We start from the raw sequence: 18,505 nt of genomic DNA, 5'->3' as shown, positions 1-18,505 counted from the left end.
ATAATTGGAGATTCGAGGGCATATAGTTTTTGGTCTGTCCGTTTTTCTGTTTGTTTGCAAAACTTTAACCATGGCCATATCTTTTGAATGGATGGTGATAGGGCTTTCATATTTCATATGTGTATTTCATGTGACAAAGCCTGTCTTTAGATAGCAAAATGTTTGAGCACATATGATCTTGACCTTGGAGTTTGACCCATGCTATTGAAAAACTTTAACACTGGCCATAGCTTTGAACAGTTAGTACTAGGGCTTTTATATTTCACATGTCTATTCCCTGTGACAAGATCTTTCTTTTGGTACTAAAATTTTTGACCTCATGACCTTGGAGTTTGATCTACTTTTTAAAAAGAACTTTACCTTAGGCCATAACTTTTGAATTGTTAGTGATGAGGCTTTCATATTTTGTGTATTCCTTGACAAGACCTTTCTTTGGGTACCTTAATTACTTTGCTTGCATACGGGAACATCAGTGTTTGAGATGCATTATGATATCATAAGTGTAAATTATTTCAGAATCTTTATTAGAGCATATGAGCTAGAGGGATAGAACTGACCTATATTATACGTACTGTGTGTAATCTTACCCAGTTTTATCATATTATTATCCAGGCATCAACATTTCACTTTTCCTTGTCAGTATCTTTTAGTACAGTTTGAACTCTAGCTTTGAAACTTAACATGATAAATCTTCATGATGATACCCACTATAAAGTAATGCAGGAGTAGGGGTTTATACCCACTATAAAGTAATGCAGGAGTAGGGGTTTATACCCACTATAAAGTAATGCAGGAGTAGGGGTTTATACCCACTATAAAGTAATGCAGGAGTAGGGGATTATACCCACTATAAAGTAATGCAGGAGTAGGGGTTTATACCCACTATAAAGTAATGCAGGAGTAGGGGTTTATACCCACTATAAAGTAATGCAGGAGTAGGGGTTTATACCCACTATAAAGTAATGCAGGAGTAGGGGTTTAGATATGTATAGCATCTTGTCCATCTGTCAGTCTGTCACATTATTTTTGTGGCCGTTTGTGGGTAGGAGTATAGATATAATTCTAAGGAATCGTCGTGTCCATCTGTCCCATTATTTTGTTTGGATCATAACTTTGTAATAGAGATCGAGGCATTAGAAGCTCGCATACTCTGCACAAAGGTTGCTTGTGGCTAGATGGTGTGTCATGATCAGACCCTGCAGGGTCATTTTTCTTTGGTCAAGACAATATATTATGCAGGGATGGTAGATATATGTACATGTAATTTAAGGCTTTGTATGTATGGTGCATGAAATTTTTACTTGTGTCCAGAAATCATGGATGTTTTGCTATGCATAACTGCTGAGATAGAATATACCCTGGTAATGTCTACATGGACCAATTGTTGTAATAAGCCCTTGAAATTTATTCTTATGGATATAGCAAGGCCATTCATACTCTAAATTCAGCAGCTTTTGTCCACGGTGAATTTCATATATGTTTTTTCATAATGTTGCACTTTTGGACAAGATCCAGGTATAGAGTTTGAGAATTAGTATTAAATCTTTTATTTCACAAGTTATGATGCAGTTCTGGACAAATGTTTAATTTTATTCGTTATATTGCAGTTCTGGACAATTGTTTGATTTTATTTGTTATATTGCAGTTCTGGACAAATGTTTAATTTTATTCGTTATATTGCAGTTCTGGACAATTGTTTGATTTTGTTTGTTATATTGCAGTTCTGGACAAATGTTTGATTTTGTTCGTAATATTGCAGTTCTGGACAAATGTTTGATTTTGTTTGTTATATTGCAGTTCTGTACAAATGTTGAATTTTATTTGTTATATTGCAGTTCTGGACAAATGTTTAATTATACCCCCCGAACGAAGTTCTGAGGGGTTTATAGGAATCACTCTGTCCGTCCGTCTGTCTGTCTGTGCAGATTCATGTCCAGGCCATAACTTCTTTGTTCTTTGACTTAGGCATACCATATTTGGCACACAGGTAGATCACCATGAGACTATGTGTCAGGTACCTTCATGACCTCTATATGACCTTGACCTCAAGGTCAAAATTAAAGTTTTTTTTACAATGGATTCGTGTCTGGGCCATAACTTCTTTGTTCTTTGACATAGGCATACCATATTTGACACATGAGTGTATCACCATGAGACAATGTGTCAAGTACCTTCATGACCTCTATATGACCTTGAACTTTGACCTCAAGGTCAAAATTGATTATAGGGTTTTGACATAGTCATACCATAAGACATGGGTGTATCACCATGAAACTATGTGTCATGTACATTCTTGACCTCTTTATGACCTTGACCTTTGATCTCAAGGTCAAAATTATAGGTTTATGCCATGGATTTGTGTTCGGACTATATCTTCCATTTTCTTCTACAAATGCATACCATATTTTTACACTCAGGAAAGAGGTAATTTATACCTATTAACAACACCCTTTGGGAGATTGGGGTAAGCGGGGGTATTCTTAGTGAGCGTTGCTCACAGTACATCTTGTTTTATTTGTTATATTGCAGTTCTGGACAATTGTTTGATTTTGTTTGTTATATTGCAGTTCTGGACAAATGTTCGATTTTGTTTGTTATATTGCAGTTCTGGACAAATGTTTGATTTTGTTCGTTATATTGCAGTTCTGGACAAATGTTTGATTTTGTTCGTTATATTGCAGTTCTGGACAAATGTTTGATTTTGTTCGTTATATTGCAGTTCTGGACAATTGTTTGATTTTGTTCGTTATATTGCAGTTCTGGACAAATGTTTGATTTTGTTCGTTATATTGCAGTTCTGGACAAATGTTTGATTTTGTTCGTTATATTGTTCGTTATATTGCAGTTCTGGACAAGAGGTACAGAGAATCAGTGTAATCCACAACTTGCCCGACTTGCTGCGGGACACAGAGAGTCATGACGAGTGCATGCGACGAGTTGTTCCCAAAGTCAGGGTAAGCATTCACGCCCAGTCTCCTAAGTGGTCAGATTATCAACTTAGTAGATTTTACAATCAATTTGTCTGCTTTCCTATTGTGAGCGAAGATTTTTTTTTTATGACTCTTAAAGTAAATTTGCAGTGGAATTATGATTTGTAATGTGGTGTGATCAGGGATTAATTTCTCATTTGTTCCATGATGAGTATAGCTAATGGAATGGTTTTGTAGGGTCTATCCTGGGCTCTATTGAGCGGTTACCCACAGAGTCAGTCATCAGTTTACACATATTAACGCTTCAAATCAATTCAGCATTCAGGTGTACAAACAGATGGTTTTACTATAGTGTGCATTTGATTGATTGTGGTAAAATTAGATTCAAGGTTTACTGTAGTGTGCATTTCATTGATTGAGGTAAAACTAGATTCAATACGTTACACCTGTAATAATACAAATCCAATTCCTCATCCTCTTGTACGAACTATTGCCCAAATATTGTTAGCTTTACCAATATATCTTTAGTCCACATAAAAAATTTTTTTTTTAGATTTTCATCCCAATTTGGATTAAAATGGAGCAGATGGGTGCATTTTATTTTTTATTCTTAAAATTATCTTTTCACATTCTTTTTACACCAATTGCTCTCTATATTTTTTACATTGTTAATGATAATAAGCACATAATCCATTTTTTTAATCTCTGAAGTTTTAATTTCAACAATTTCTGCAAAATGCATGTAAACCAATTTGATTTTACATAATCATTACAAAAATTTGTAAATGTTGTGTTTTATTTTTACTTCATTTGATTTGCTAGACATCTTGCAATTCAATTCACCATCATCTTTTAGTCTACGATGATCAAATTCCCAACACAAGACATATTGTCGCATACTTTCACATTCAATGACATCTCCATTAAATCAGTTTTAGCTGGGTCATTATATGCAATCACTTGACCGATTTTAGGTATTTTCAGGCTTTTGATTACATAATCTTTGCATGTGATTGTGGAAAATATCAGAAAGGGTTTACTGGGATTCACTGCATATCGCATCTCACCAGTCCTTCACAACTATCACACCTCACCAGTCCTTCACAACTATCACAACTCACCAGTCCTTCACACCTCACCAGTCCTTCCCAACTATCACACCCCACCCCACCAGTCCTTCACAACTATCACACCTCACCAGTCCTTCACAACTATCACAACTCACCAGTCCTTCACAACTATCACACCTCACCAGTCCTTCCCAACTATCACACCCCACCCCACCAGTCCTTCACAACTATCACACCTCACCAGTCCTTCACAACTATCACACCTCACCAGTCCTTCACACCTCACCAGTCCTTCACAACTATCACACTCCACCAGTCCTTCACAACTATTACACCTCACCAGTCCTTCCCAACTATCACACCCCACCAGTCCTTCACAACTATCACACCCCACCAGTCCTTCCCACCTCACCAGTCCTTCACAACTATCACACCTCACCAGTCCTTCACACCTCACCAGTCCTTCCCAACTATCACACCTCACCAGTCCTTCCCAACTATCACATCTTTGCATATCCTCATAATCACAAACATGACACTAGAATGTCACACTCAGGCAGCCATTGAAATGTTGTAAGTTTTTCGTTTAACGGAGCCCTATGTTTTGATATTTTTTCTCAACCTTTTTAAAATTTTAAATAAAAAACAACTGGGTGGAACATTTTAAGAGGGGCAGATGGGAATTGAAATTTGAATATTAATTCCATGTGGCCTTAAACTGATCATTTTAAAGTTTCAGTCACAATGAGAATTTTAAAATTTTCATGACATTGACCCTTAGACTTAATCTAGTGAGATTTGTTTGAAATGTGTCCATGTAGTGCAAAGTGTGTTGAAGTGGGCTGGAGAGGAGTTAGAGTATACTTTAAATGTTTTAATCCCACAAATCAATTCAATCAACAGTTGAGTTTCAATGATGTGTATATAATATTGTCGTACACAGACACATGATTAATTACTCGTATCAGGGTTAAACGTGTGAAAGAGCACTTCAAAATGAAATGAGAAGTGTGTAGGGGGAAAAAATGTCCTCCATTGTCACAAGGCATGCTGTAATATTTCTTCCATTCAGTTTAAATCTTCTCTTGAGCAGGTGTCATGAGAAGTTATCTTTATTGTGATGGTGTGAGAGGCAAATGTGGAATCAACTCAAGACAGGCTATAAAAGGGAATTATGTACAGATATAAGTGGCTGACTTATGTTGACTTAGAGTCAACATTTGTCTTTTATATTATGAAATATACACCAGACCCTAGTGTCCCTGGGCCAGTATTGATCGACAAACACCGTTCCTAGGATGAATGCCAAGTTATGAATTTCTGATCCACCATTAATCTTTGGAAACTTGCACTGTTTTATGGCAAACAAATCCAGTCTGGATAATGCCAGTGTCTCCACACCAAATTCACACACCAACATTTAGAATTGAAAAAATATTTCTCAAGTTAGGTCCTCTTGAAAGACATGTATTTCCAAACCTCTTTTGTTTTGTAATGATATACTTTATCATTTCTCAGTTCAATTCTAAACGTGGAGGAAACCACCCTCATGGTTCATTTTTTAAAATCAAACAATGCATATAATCTTTTTTGTCAGAAATGACTGTGGCACCCTGGTCTGAGCTAGAACCTGTCTTAAGCCATATAAATTCCCAAGACAGTGTATGAATTTTAATTAAAATAGATGTACCCTAGAAAATTTTTCTTGGGATCTTTAAATACAGAACTGGTTCCTTTGCTAGGAGGAAGCATTTATTCATTGCTATGTACACTTAGGAAAAAGTTACAATGGCTTGTGTCATAATCAATTACATGAACATCAACATTTTGTGTAAATTGTTTTTTAGCTCATCTAGCTGATACACAAGTTTTAGCGAGTTTTCCTGATTAATAATGTCTGTCTGCATATCCACCATCAACTTTCACATTTTCAATTTTCTCCAGAACAATGTGGTCAAATTGAACCAAAGCTTCTGAAAAGGTAGCCTGGCATAATGGGTTTAATGAAAGTTTGCTCAAAGGAATTAAGACAAAGCCCTCTCAAGGAGAGATAGCAAGGAAATAGGAAAAGCAAGACTTTGAAAATCTTCTCTCAAGAACCAGATAGAAGTGATTTATTAAAGACATGTAATGTGTTCAGTTTTCTAAACCTTTAAATCATATTCAAGTTTCTTTTGATGATAAGTGTCAGTTATTATAGGGTCCTGGGGGCTACAGGTTAAAATGATCTGGGGGAGCATGACCTAGCTGGCCCAGTAGTTGATGGCACAGGTGTTTATGTTCAGTGTAACTTGCATTTTCTTCCCATCTGGTGACTGTGGTGTCCATTATAATATGTAACAATTAGTTGATTGCTGAGTGCACTAACACATTTAGTTAATGATGTACATGTTTGTAAACAAATCTGTCATACTAGGATTTATCATTTTATATTCACAAAATATGAGCTGACTCGAACTGCGTTAGTTTAATTAAAAAAATTATGAGCCAAATGTCTGCTCAGCCTAAAGGAATCTTATGTTGTTTGAACATCTTTACAACATACCATTGATTTATTTTCTCTGGCAACAACTGAACCATCTCTCTTAACGTTCTTTCCAATTTGGAGAACTATTATTTAAACATTCTTGAACTTGAGAAACCATTGTGTAAACCCCTGCAAAATACTCGCAAAATATTTTTGCTCTCATGTTTACTATAGAGACCTTACTTGTGAATAAAGTAGTGCACTTCACTTTGACCCAGTGTATGGGTGCTTCATTTAACCACCAACCATTATAAAGTGCAGTAATGATGTACACAGTCTCCCTGTTCCCTGATATCCCTAACAAATTCCCTGTCTTTATGTTTCAGAGGTATTAGAACCTGAAACTGACTCATGTACAGATTGTATCTTAATGCACTTTATGAAAGGTGCACCTGAGAAACGTTGTTTTTTTTTTTGTGTGTGCAGATCTTTGAAATTTGGGCTGTCTACTGATAGTGTTCTGCCCCTGACTCGTCCCTGATAAATGTGCATCATACATCACTTTACCTGTTGGGACTGTTGATTTAAGCTCTATATATCGAGCCTAGCATGATCTGGGGCCATGTTCAGATTTTTGTGGTGGATATGATAAGAGATATTGGGGTGGGTCGCAATGTTGTGTAAAGAGATATTACTTCGCATAAATTCACATGACAACAAACTGTTGAGAAACTGTTTTATTACATTTTAAATGTGAAGATAAACATCCTTATTGAGTAATGACTGCTGGGTTAAAGCCAAGGTTTTATTTAGGGCTGCATAATCTTGTTCTTGTCACCAAATAAAGATAATAAAGATAAAGTGATCATGGAATGGATAGACTGCAATTTCTACTATTGAAAAGTTGTTATCATTAAAAATCATATCATTCAGAAATAGAGGATTTGTTAACTTAGAAATATATTAGGATTTATTAACTTAAAAATGTATGATTTATTGACCTCAACATGTATAATTTGTTTAGAAATGTTAAATTGAGAGACTGTTAGTAGAGGCAGTGTATAGGTCGTATACTGTTATACAACCTATACACTGCCTCTACTAACAGTATACAACCTATACACTCCTCTACTAACAGTATACAACCTATACACTGCCTCTACTAACAGCATACAACCTATACACTCCTCTACTAACATTATACAACCTATACACTGCCTCTACTAACAGTATACAACCTATACACTGCCTCTACTAACAGTATACAACCTATACACTCCTCTACTAACATTATACAACCTATACACTGCCTCTACTAACAGTATACAACCTATACACTCCTCTACTAACAGTATACAACCTATACACTGCCTCTACTAACAGTGTACAACCTATACACTGCCTCTACTAACATTATACAACCTATACACTGCCTCTACTAACAGCATACAACCTATACACTCCTCTACTAACAGTATACAACCTATACACTGCCTCTACTAACAGTATACAACCTATACACTGCCTCTACTAACAGTATACAACCTATACACTGCCTCTACTAACAGCATACAACCTATACACTCCTCTACTAACAGTATACAACCTATACACTCCTCTACTAACAGTATACAACCTATACACTCCTCTACTAACAGTATACAACCTATACACTCCTCTACTAACAGCATACAACCTATACACTCCTCTACTAACAGTATACAACCTATACACTGCCTCTACTAACAGTATACAACCTATACACTGCCTCTACTAACAGCATACAACCTATACACTCCTCTACTAACAGTATACAACCTATACACTGCCTCTACTAACAGTATACAACATATACACTGCCTCTACTAAAAGTATACAATCTATACACTCCTCTACTAACAGTATACAACCTATACACTGCCTCTACTAACAGTATACAACCTATACACTGCCTCTACTTCACTTGTAAACTGTGCTCTCTCATAATGGTCACCTTTTTTCTGAGGCCACTTGATGTTAACAGCTGCACATTTTGAATCTTTTCTTTAATGCTGCCAGCAACTACTCTTGGTCAAAGATCATAACACAGTATTAACCTACATGCAGGGCCCTGCGTGACTTTGATAGTTTTCAAGTTAGTGGCATTATAAGTAATTAGTCCCAATAAAATGGTAGTGCCTCATGTATCTTGTGAAAGTGTCCAGAATATTTCATGCACTATGGTGCCAAAGAGGGCATGGTGTAAAGTAAGGTGCTTTTGATTCCAAACCTCAATCCAGGAAGTGTTACACTTAGCTGTTATAATGGTCCAAATCCTTACAGTCTGATTGTCAATTTGGAACTGTAAATACATAACTGTAGGTGCACTATGTGTTGCTATAAATACATTACATGAGGTATGTGGAAGAAGATAAAGTGTACATTACAGGAGGTGTTCCATGTGTCATTGTAAATACATTACAGGAAATGTTCCATGTGTCATTATACCCCCCGAACGAAGTTCTGGGGGGTATATAGGAATCACTCTGTCTGTCCGTCCGTCCGTCTGTCTGTCTGTGCAGATTCGTGTCCGGGCCATAACTTCTTTGTTCTTTGACTTAGGCATACCATATTTGGCACACAGGTAGATCACCATGAGACGATGTGTCAAGTACCTTCATGACCTCTATATGACCTTGACCCTTGACCTCAAGGTCAAAATTAAAAGTTTTTTTACAATGGATTCGTGTCCGGGCCATAACTTCTTTGTTCTTTGACATAGGCATACCATATTTGACACATGAGTGTATCACCATGAGACGATGTGTCATGTACCTTCATGACCTCCATATGACATTGACCTCAAGGTCAAAATTAAAGGTTTTATAATGGATTCGTGTCCGTGCCATAACTTCTTTGTTCTTTGACATAGGCATACCATATTTGACACATGAATGTATCACCATGAGACGATGTGTCATGTACCTTCATGACCTCCATATGACCTTGACCTCAAGGTCAAAATTAAAGGTTTTATAATGGATTCGTGTCCGTGCCATAACTTCTTTGTTCTTTGACATAGGCATACCATATTTGACACATGAGTGTATCACCATGAGACGATGTGTCAAGTACCTTCATGACCTCTATATGACCTTGATCCTTGACCTCAAGGTCAAAATTAAAGGTTTTTTTTTTTTACAATGGATTCGTGTCCAGGCCATAACTTCTTTGTTCTTTGACATAGGCATACCATATTTGACACATGAGTGTATCACCATGAGACGATGTGTCAAGTACCTTCATGACCTCTATGTGACCTTGATCCTTGACCTCAAGGTCAAAATTAAAGGTTTTTTTTTTACAATGGATTCGTGTCCAGGCCATAACTTCTTTGTTCTTTGACATAGGCATACCATATTTGACACATGAGTGTATCACCATGAGACGATGTGTCATGTACATTCATGACCTCTTTATGACCTTGACCTTTGATCTCAAGGTCAAAATTATAGGTTTATGCCATGGATTTGTGTTTGGACTATATCTTCCATTTTCTTTTACAAATGCATACCATATTTTTACACTCAGGAAAGAGGTAATTTATACCTATTAACAACACCCTTTGGGAGATTGGGGTAAGCAGGGGGTATTCTTAGTGAGCATTGCTCACAGTACATCTTGTTGTAAATAGATTACAGGAAATGTTTATTGTGTCATTGTAAATACATTACAGGAAATGTTCCATGTGTCATTGTAAATACATTACAGGAAGTGTTCCATGTGTCATTGTAAATACGTTACAGGAAATGTTCCATGTGTCATTGTAAATACATTACAGGAAATGTTCCATGTGTCATTGTAAATACATTACAGGAAGTGTTCCATATGTCATTGTAAATACATTACAGGAAATGTTCCATGTGTCATTGTAAATACATTACAGGAAGTGTTCCATGTGTCATTGTAAATATATTAAAGGAAATGTTCCACGTGTCATTGTAAATACATTACAGGTGTTCCATGTGTCATTGTAAATACATTACAGGTGTTCCATGTGTCAATGTAAATACATTACAGGAGGTGTTCCATGACATTGTGTAATTCATAAGCACCCCAATGGAATGTTTGGAAATTACAGCCTACCCAACTACCTGAGGTGGGCAGGGACAAAATGTCATAGGACAACCCTGTGGTTGGACTAATTTTAACAGCCAGTGTACAACAAATAAGCTTTATTAGTAAATTCATGCATGTAAAGTATAAAGATTTACAAAACTGGAAAGTAGGACTAGCAGATTTTGAACAGGGCCGACAACGTTTGAGTGTGGCCAGCCCTTTGACTGGCTCATAATTTTATTGAGCCCTGATTATGTGCTGTAATATATATTACAGGAGGTGCTCCACGTGGCTCAGACAGAGATGCAGCTGGCGGCCTCCTCAGCCTTTCTACAGATCCTACAGAAGAACCTTGTTCCTATCCAGAATTACTCACAGACATTCCTACAGACAATTCTCAACAGTGTTGACAGCAAAGACCCAGGTAATGTAGCATAATAGTGTTTACAAACCAAAATTGCTAACAGTGGGAAATTTTTTTTTTATTTAGACCAACATTGAACATTGTAATAGTTATTTTTGGTATGTGGAATAATTTGATGGGTGAATGTGGATTTAGAGATTTGAATGACAACAGATGTTTCCTGAAAATTCTGAATTTTAATATTGATGATTGTGTTGTAGATGTAGCGTCTGCTTGGTTGGATACACTGCTAGATGTCATAGACCTCCTGCCAAAAGAAGTCATTAAGAAAGAGGTCAGTTAGACACTGGCTCCCCATGCGGAGTCCATGAGAGCTACACCCCACAGTCACTCTGTATTAAACCATATAAATGTCACAACTCTGGAAACTGGCTCTTTACGCGGAGTCCACGAGAGCTACACCTCAGTCACTCTGACTGGCTCCCCACACGGAGTCCACGAAAGCTACACCTCACAGTCACTCTGACTGGTTCCCCACGCGGAGTCCACGAGAGCTACACCCCACAGTCACTCTGACTGGTTCCCCACGCGGAGTCCACGAGAGCTACACCCCACAGTCACTCTGACTGGCTCCCCACATGGAGTCCACGAGAGCTACACCTCACAGTCACTCTGACTGGCTCCCCACGCGGAGTCCACGAGAGATACATCCCACAGTCACTCTGACTGGCGCCCCACACGGAGTCCACGAGAGATACATCCCACAGTCACTCTGACTGGCTCCCCACTTGGAATCCACGAGAGCTACACCCCACAGTCACTCTGACTGGCTCCCCACGCAGAGTTCACGAGAGCTACACCCCACAGTCACTCTGTATTAAACCATATAAATGTCACAAGTCTGTCAGAGGCACTAGTAACTGTCCATGTAGTAGAAAACTAAACAACTATATCTAATTACTGTTGTAAATGACTCAAAGTGGAAGATGACAAAGATTCAGTTCAAAGCCATTATTTAGAATTTGTAATTGGCGTTGTTTGTATTTGATGTGTGAAGGGCTTTTTCTGGAGTTTAAATATTTGACTGTTGTTTTATTACAGATTCTTGGGTCTGCCATTGCTAAGGGACAACTGGCACAATCTGTTCAGTCGCGATTAGCCTGCTGTCGAATTCTGGGCAAAATATCCACAAAGTTTGAACCATTTGTGTAGGTGACATTTTATTTATTCTTGTTTTTATACTCTGTCTGAAGCCAAGACAAAGTGTATAATGTAGTGCATAGACAAGGTGTCAATTTAGGTGCAAGATATGCATTTGGTTTTTTAGATAAAGATTTAAAACCTCTGGTTAATCATAGGGAAATGTTAGAAAATGTTCAATATATTCAATATCAAACCAAACAAGAATTAATGAAAGTAGTTTTATAGATGATTTATAACATTTTTTGTATACTGAGTATAAAAACTTTTTAAATATTGATAAAATTTTATGATATAATTTTTTGTTTGGTGTTTCAGAATTAAGAAGGAAATTCTTCCTGTGGTTCAGTCTCTTTGCCAGGATGTGGATTATGAAGTTCGAGGCTGCATGTGCCGGCAGTTAGACTGCGTTTCTAGAGGGCTAGGGTTGGTATAGACAAGGAAATTAGATTATAATTGAGTTTTTAAAAAAGGCATTTTTACACAACATTCTTGTCACTGAAATTTGTAACTTTATGTTATTCTAAACAACTACAATGCAAATTTTCTAATCTTAACTAGAGCATTTATCATACCACAGCATCTTGTGCAAATACGTCAGCCAGGAAAGTTAATAAAGGTACAAGATAATATCTGTTCGTTCCATTCTCATCGTGTTACACAACACAAGGCAAAAATTTCCTGCTACCAGGCAAATTGCACAAGCTGTGTTAATCAATATTTATGGTGGATCACTTTGTATTCATAATTATTGAAAAGTCTTCACATGTTTAGTGTACTTAAATGATGCAATTTGTTGTTATAGGCAGTAATATTGCATGAATGTTTTTAAATTGCTTCCTGTTTGTGGGATACTGTTCAGGGTTTTCAGTATATTTTATGAATATTTTATTTGCTTTAATACCACAATTTTGAGGATGAATTTCGGTGTTGAATAGAACCCTTTACATGGACCTTGTATCACCTCCATTTTTATGAATTAATTGTGTTTTCCCGTTTTGTAGGCTGGAGGCAACCAAGAGTGCAATACTTCCAGAACTGGTGGAACTGACCAATGATGAGGAGTGTCATGTCCGCATCGCTGGTTTGGAAACAGTGGTCAACATTCTTACTCTACTGGATGCAGGTAAAAAAAACTTTGTGCAAAAACGTAGAGGTGAGCTTGATCAGCTAGTGATCAAAGTGACATTTCCTGCCAAGGTCATAGTACTCCATTGTTTTTTAAAAACATAAATGTAAAAAAAAAAAATACAATTTTTGTTTGTCCAGAAACTTGCAGTGCAACAATTATCCCCCTTGTGTGCAAGATCTGTCAACAGGCGGTGCAGGCGGAGGATGCCACATTGCCAGTAGTGGCCACTCAGCTGGGCAAGTTGTGTCATGGTATTGCAGGTAAGTGATGATTTAAAATCACCTAGAAGCTAGTGGATGAAGTAGATTAGAAATTTAGTGTGAAGGATTCTGTGTGCCCCCCTCTCCCATGAAAAAAATAATGATCACCAAGCAAACTGAAGTTTACAAGCATGATTGTACAGTCTGCAGTTGATATGTTTTGCTTTGTTACACAGACAATTTGACAGATGAACAGAAGCAGTGGTTTATAGACTACTACAAGAAGCTCTGTCATGTGGGTTTGGAAAAGAACAAGGCAAGTAGTAGAGTGACCATGGCTGTAAGTGACAAGGAACGCACCAAAGTAAGTCATTAGTGTTGTTTGAGTGCTTGGGAGCGGCTTTTACACCTCATGGGATCACGCATGGAGCAACAACTTGCCCTGTCACAGATTCAAACACAAGACTTGGGCCTGTCAAAATTATCTTTTTTTTTTCTCTCTTAAAGCTGACATTTTGTAATGTTTCCTCTCACACAGACTTTTTAAAATCCTTGGAAATTTGATATAAGCTCAGTTGTTGTTCTGTGGAAAGCTCCATTTTCCCTTTATTTTCCTTATTTGAATTAATGTGACATTCCTTTTTGTCCAGATTTAACATTTAGAAACTTCACATTTTAATCTTCTTTACTGCAAATGAAGTTTTTTGATTCAGCATAGAATGTCACTGTTGAGTGAATTTCTGAAATGAGTTAACATACCTGACCAACTGAGTTTGATTTACCAAGTTGTTTTGTCTCCCCCCCCCCCCCCCCCCTCCCCCCATCCCCATTCCCATGCTTGATCCCCACTTAATGGCTACAAGAGGTAATGGGTTTGTACTTATACATACTGGTAGATATCAGCTTCTTAATATCCTCCTACACTGACCCAGCTAATTTACATTATGGTAATCAGTAGAGGTGTGATATATAGTTAACATGGCTATGACTTAAAACATAACATATATCTCAGATTATATATCAGCTTTAACACAACAAATTTTCTGTTCAATATTGGCAAAACAGATTATTTACTTAGTAATTCATTTTCTATATTTTTTCAAATGATGAAATGTGATATCTTTTTTCAAATAGTTTATGCATAGAAACACGTAACTGGTGCTGTAGAATTAGTTTTACGCTAGCTTTCCAATATAGTTTTTTGGTAATCTGATGCAGACTGTAATGAACCTGTCCAGAGGAATCTCATTTGTTTTTCTGATTGTAAGATTAATTTTCAGGAATCTGACTTAACCGATATCTTTGAGCTGGAAGACAAATTGGTGGAATGTAGGAAGAACAGTGCATTTAATTTCCCTGTAAGTTTTCTTTTCATTAATCATAAATCACATGCTCTGTTTTTGATTAACTTTAATCTTCTACATCCAGTGATGGACTGAATGAGATCTGATAAAACATATTGTTGATGTACATGTAAACCTGCAAAGCACCATGGGTCTTGGAGATTACTCTGTCTGTTGTCTGTCTGTCTGTCAAATAAAGCTAAAACTTTGTAACTGTAAGAGATCTATAATTGCTTCATCTTCGCTTTTGCTTTTAGGCAATGGTTTTATTTAGTGGTGCAAAGCAGTTCAAACAAGAACTACATGTGACCTTTACACATTTGTGTAAGGACCCCCACTTCATTGTTCGCAAGACTATCTCTGGTGGATTTCATGAGGTAAGTCTACGGTGTTTGCTTAAATACTGAGATTTGAAAGGCACCGTTGGCATCAGGAAAAGACACAATATAATAATGACAATTACTGTTGACAAGTTTATTGTGGTGTTTCAGAGAACTCATTTCTCTCCTTTTTGAACAGGTGTGTAAACTGTTAGGAAACAGTGCACAGTTAATACAGGCAGATGTTGTGGCCTTACTGAAGGATGAATCTATAGAGGTGAGTCTCAGTAAAACCCCGCATTCTTTTGATTTGATGTTAATTTCATCTTTATACCCCCCGCAACAAGTTGTGGGGGGGGGGGGGGGGGGGGGGGGGGGTATACTGGAATCGGGTTGTCCGTCTGTCTGTCCGTCCGTCTGTAGACGCAATGGTTTCCGGACTCTAAAGCATTATCCTTTCCACCTACCGTCACCATATCATACATATGGACTACCCATGGGATGAAGATGTTCCCTATCGATTTTGGGGTCCAAAGGTCAAACGCACTGGTCATCGAAGTAGCAATATGGTTTCCGGGCTCTAAAGCGTTATCCTTTCCACCTACAGTCACCATATCATACATATGGACTACCCACGGGATGAAGATGTTCCCTATTGATTTTGGGGTCAAAAGGTCAAAGGTCAAGCGCACTGGACATCGAAGTAGCAATATGGTTTCCGGGCTCTAAAGCGTTATCCTTTCCACCTACAGTCACCATATCATACATATGGACTACCCATGGGATGAAGATGTTCCCTATTGATTTTGGGGTCAAAAGGTCAAAGGTCAAGTGCACTGGACATCGAAGTAGCAATATGGTTTCCGGGCTCTAAAGCGTTATCCTTTCCACCTACAGTCACCATATCATACATATGGACTACCCATGGGATGAAGATGTTCCCTATTGATTTTGGGGTCAAAAGGTCAAAGGTCACGCGCACTGGACATCGAAGTAGCAATATGGTTCGGTTTGTCATGCCATTTGTTTTTTACACTCAGAAAAGAGGTAGTTTATACCTATTACCAACACCCTTTGGGAGATTGGGGTAAGCGGGGGGTATTCTTAGTGAGCATTGCTCACAGTACCTCTTGTTCATCCAGTTTTCAATTTTTCATTGTATGTGCATTGTAAAATCAGAAGACTTGGGTATTAATATTCTTAGCATATATTGTATATATTGGTAACCTATTAAAATCACATGTTATTCAATTCTTATTCCTGTATCCATGAGCATTGGAAGAATTCCAAGATATTTGCACATTGACTTGAGGTTTGTGTTTTGCAGGTTCTGAAAGGTGTTGTGAGCAATATGCCAGCCATTCTGGACTGTTATATGACCAGTGGCAGCAACCACACAATTTCAGAGTCCAAAGTAAGGCAACCCAAGAGAGATAACTGTTGTTGGTGTGTGCTGTCTGGGACTCCATACTTAATAGGGCCCCATCCATTGGCGAAAGTTATAGTGATCAGCTTGTGCATCCTTAATTGTGGCTCCAGACTTTTTATGGCTATCTCTGCATCTATTGATTTCAAAATTTATACATGAACTTGTATCAGTCGGTTACAGATCAAATGCGAGTTTTGACTTTGTTCACCTTTTTAAAGAGACTAGTGGACCTTGAACTCAACAAATAATGCCACAAAGCAGGACCCTTTTATGATGCTTGCCATCACACTGATATCTAGTTCCAACTAATGCCTTGTTTAATTTATTTCCAGTCGGGCCCTCTCTCTGATATCATTCCAGCCTTTTTGGCATCAGAGAATGCTATTTTTACCTCCAACAATTGGAGACTTCAGCAGGAGTTAATGGAGAATATGGCCTGCCTTATAAAGTGCTACTCCAGTGAAAACCTCTACAACAAAGTCATTCCAATCCTCAGGCAAAAACTCAGCAAAGCTGTAAGATTTTTTTTTTTGCAACCAACTACTAAAAGCACATGTCAAAATGCATCATTATTGTCATTGTTCTAGAGACTAACATGCAGCTAGACACATCCTTGTTTATGTTATATGATAGTGAAAACTGAATTGCTAATTTATTTTTTAATTTCCTCTTCAGAGAGCACTACCAGTGAAGGTAGCGGCTGCTCGGTCTTTATTGACATTGACTCGGAAGGTAAAAAAGCACGAGCAAAGAGAAGAAATATTTCATTCTCTAATTCATGGTAAGCTGTTGTTTTGACAGTAGAGTCAGAGATGGTATATCTTAAGAAGAAATTTTTTGTGTGCTGTTGATATTATATGTTCAGACAGGAAGAAAGACAACTCCCTCACTTTTTCAAAAGTAAAGGGCTCCCCCAGTGCATTCCTTTAATAATGATGCTAGCATTTTAATGGGGTAGTATTAATTGTGTGTACACTATAGTGATTTTAATCACTACGTTACATATTGAGAATTGCTTAGTTGTATTGTGTTTGTGTTCCAAATTGAAAGTTAACTGATGAATGAGTACCCATCAATCTAACCAATGATGCCCATCGAAAATTAACAAATCATTGAGTTATGTTTATATTTAAATATAAAGTATCTGTATGTTTAAGGAAATAATAATAATCCTTTGGAGTCTTTAACAATTAAAGCTAGCTTCTGATGTAATATACATGTACAACACCTGCACAGAGATTGTGTCAATTTCACGGACACACATTGATGCTCTCAATCATATTCATATTGAAAATTAACTGTATACAGATACCAAACTAATCCAGAATTTTAAAAATAATCACATTTGGCAGACCAATCAGAATTTACACAATCTACTTTAATACAACTTTATCAGATATTTTGATATTTTTTCTATAGATTCATTGAAAGTACCCAGACTTTATCAACTGGGCCATAAAAGCCCAGGACTATAAATGCCGGGGGACCTCATGTCACATCTGCTTAAATAACTCTATGATTGTGATGTCACATCAGTTTAATTGATGTAAAAACTTTGTCTGTGTTCTTCTAGAATTAGAAGTGCAGAGAAATGAAAAGCTGGGTCTGCTTTACTGTTCAGCAACTTCTGAGATGGGCATATTATCCAATATTCAGTGAATAACTTTATATAAAGTAATTATAGCTGGGGGTTGCTTACTGAATGTTTGCTGCTAGAATTTAATTGCCAATAATCAGTGGGGGTCATATAATGGTGTCTGGCTCTCTTATATTGACAGATGACACTAGATAGGCAGAGGGGCATGATAGCAGGGGTTTATTTGATTCGGAAAATGTTATTTTGAATTTTTAGGTGATATGCCAGGTAAAATTGTGACAAGAGGAAATAAAGCAGTGGAGCTCTGATACATATAGTTTTTAGTGGTAGTTCTATCATTCTGTGCATCATTTCG

General features: G+C 37.3%; 1 protein-coding gene across 29 annotated transcripts in view; it reads left to right on the top strand.

Annotated features, from left to right (window-relative positions):
* The window catches only part of LOC125652286 (serine/threonine-protein phosphatase 4 regulatory subunit 4-like), a 45,806-nt gene that overhangs the window by 10,059 nt on the left and 17,242 nt on the right, over positions 1-18,505 (top strand). For 23 of the 29 annotated variants that reach the window (XM_048881362.2, XM_048881359.2, XM_048881361.2 and 20 more), the window contains 14 exons: positions 2,846-2,954; positions 10,842-10,989; positions 11,190-11,263; positions 12,031-12,137; positions 12,448-12,555; positions 13,134-13,255; positions 13,399-13,521; positions 13,698-13,825; positions 14,742-14,819; positions 15,062-15,181; positions 15,324-15,401; positions 16,452-16,538; positions 16,886-17,068; positions 17,229-17,334. In XM_048881362.2, the coding sequence (XP_048737319.1) occupies positions 2,846-2,954; positions 10,842-10,989; positions 11,190-11,263; positions 12,031-12,137; positions 12,448-12,555; positions 13,134-13,255; positions 13,399-13,521; positions 13,698-13,825; positions 14,742-14,819; positions 15,062-15,181; positions 15,324-15,401; positions 16,452-16,538; positions 16,886-17,068; positions 17,229-17,334 (1,571 nt within the window). The remainder of the gene's footprint in view (positions 1-2,845; positions 2,955-10,841; positions 10,990-11,189; positions 11,264-12,030; positions 12,138-12,447; positions 12,556-13,133; positions 13,256-13,398; positions 13,522-13,697; positions 13,826-14,741; positions 14,820-15,061; positions 15,182-15,323; positions 15,402-16,451; positions 16,539-16,885; positions 17,069-17,228; positions 17,335-18,505) is intronic. The other 6 variants (XM_056165430.1, XM_048881348.2, XM_056165434.1 and 3 more) reach the window with 1 other exon arrangement.

Source organism: Ostrea edulis, chromosome 5, assembly GCF_947568905.1.
Source record: "Ostrea edulis chromosome 5, xbOstEdul1.1, whole genome shotgun sequence".
Classification (NCBI taxonomy): domain Eukaryota; kingdom Metazoa; phylum Mollusca; class Bivalvia; order Ostreida; family Ostreidae; genus Ostrea; species Ostrea edulis.
This window is presented reverse-complemented; position numbering and strand designations above follow the sequence as displayed.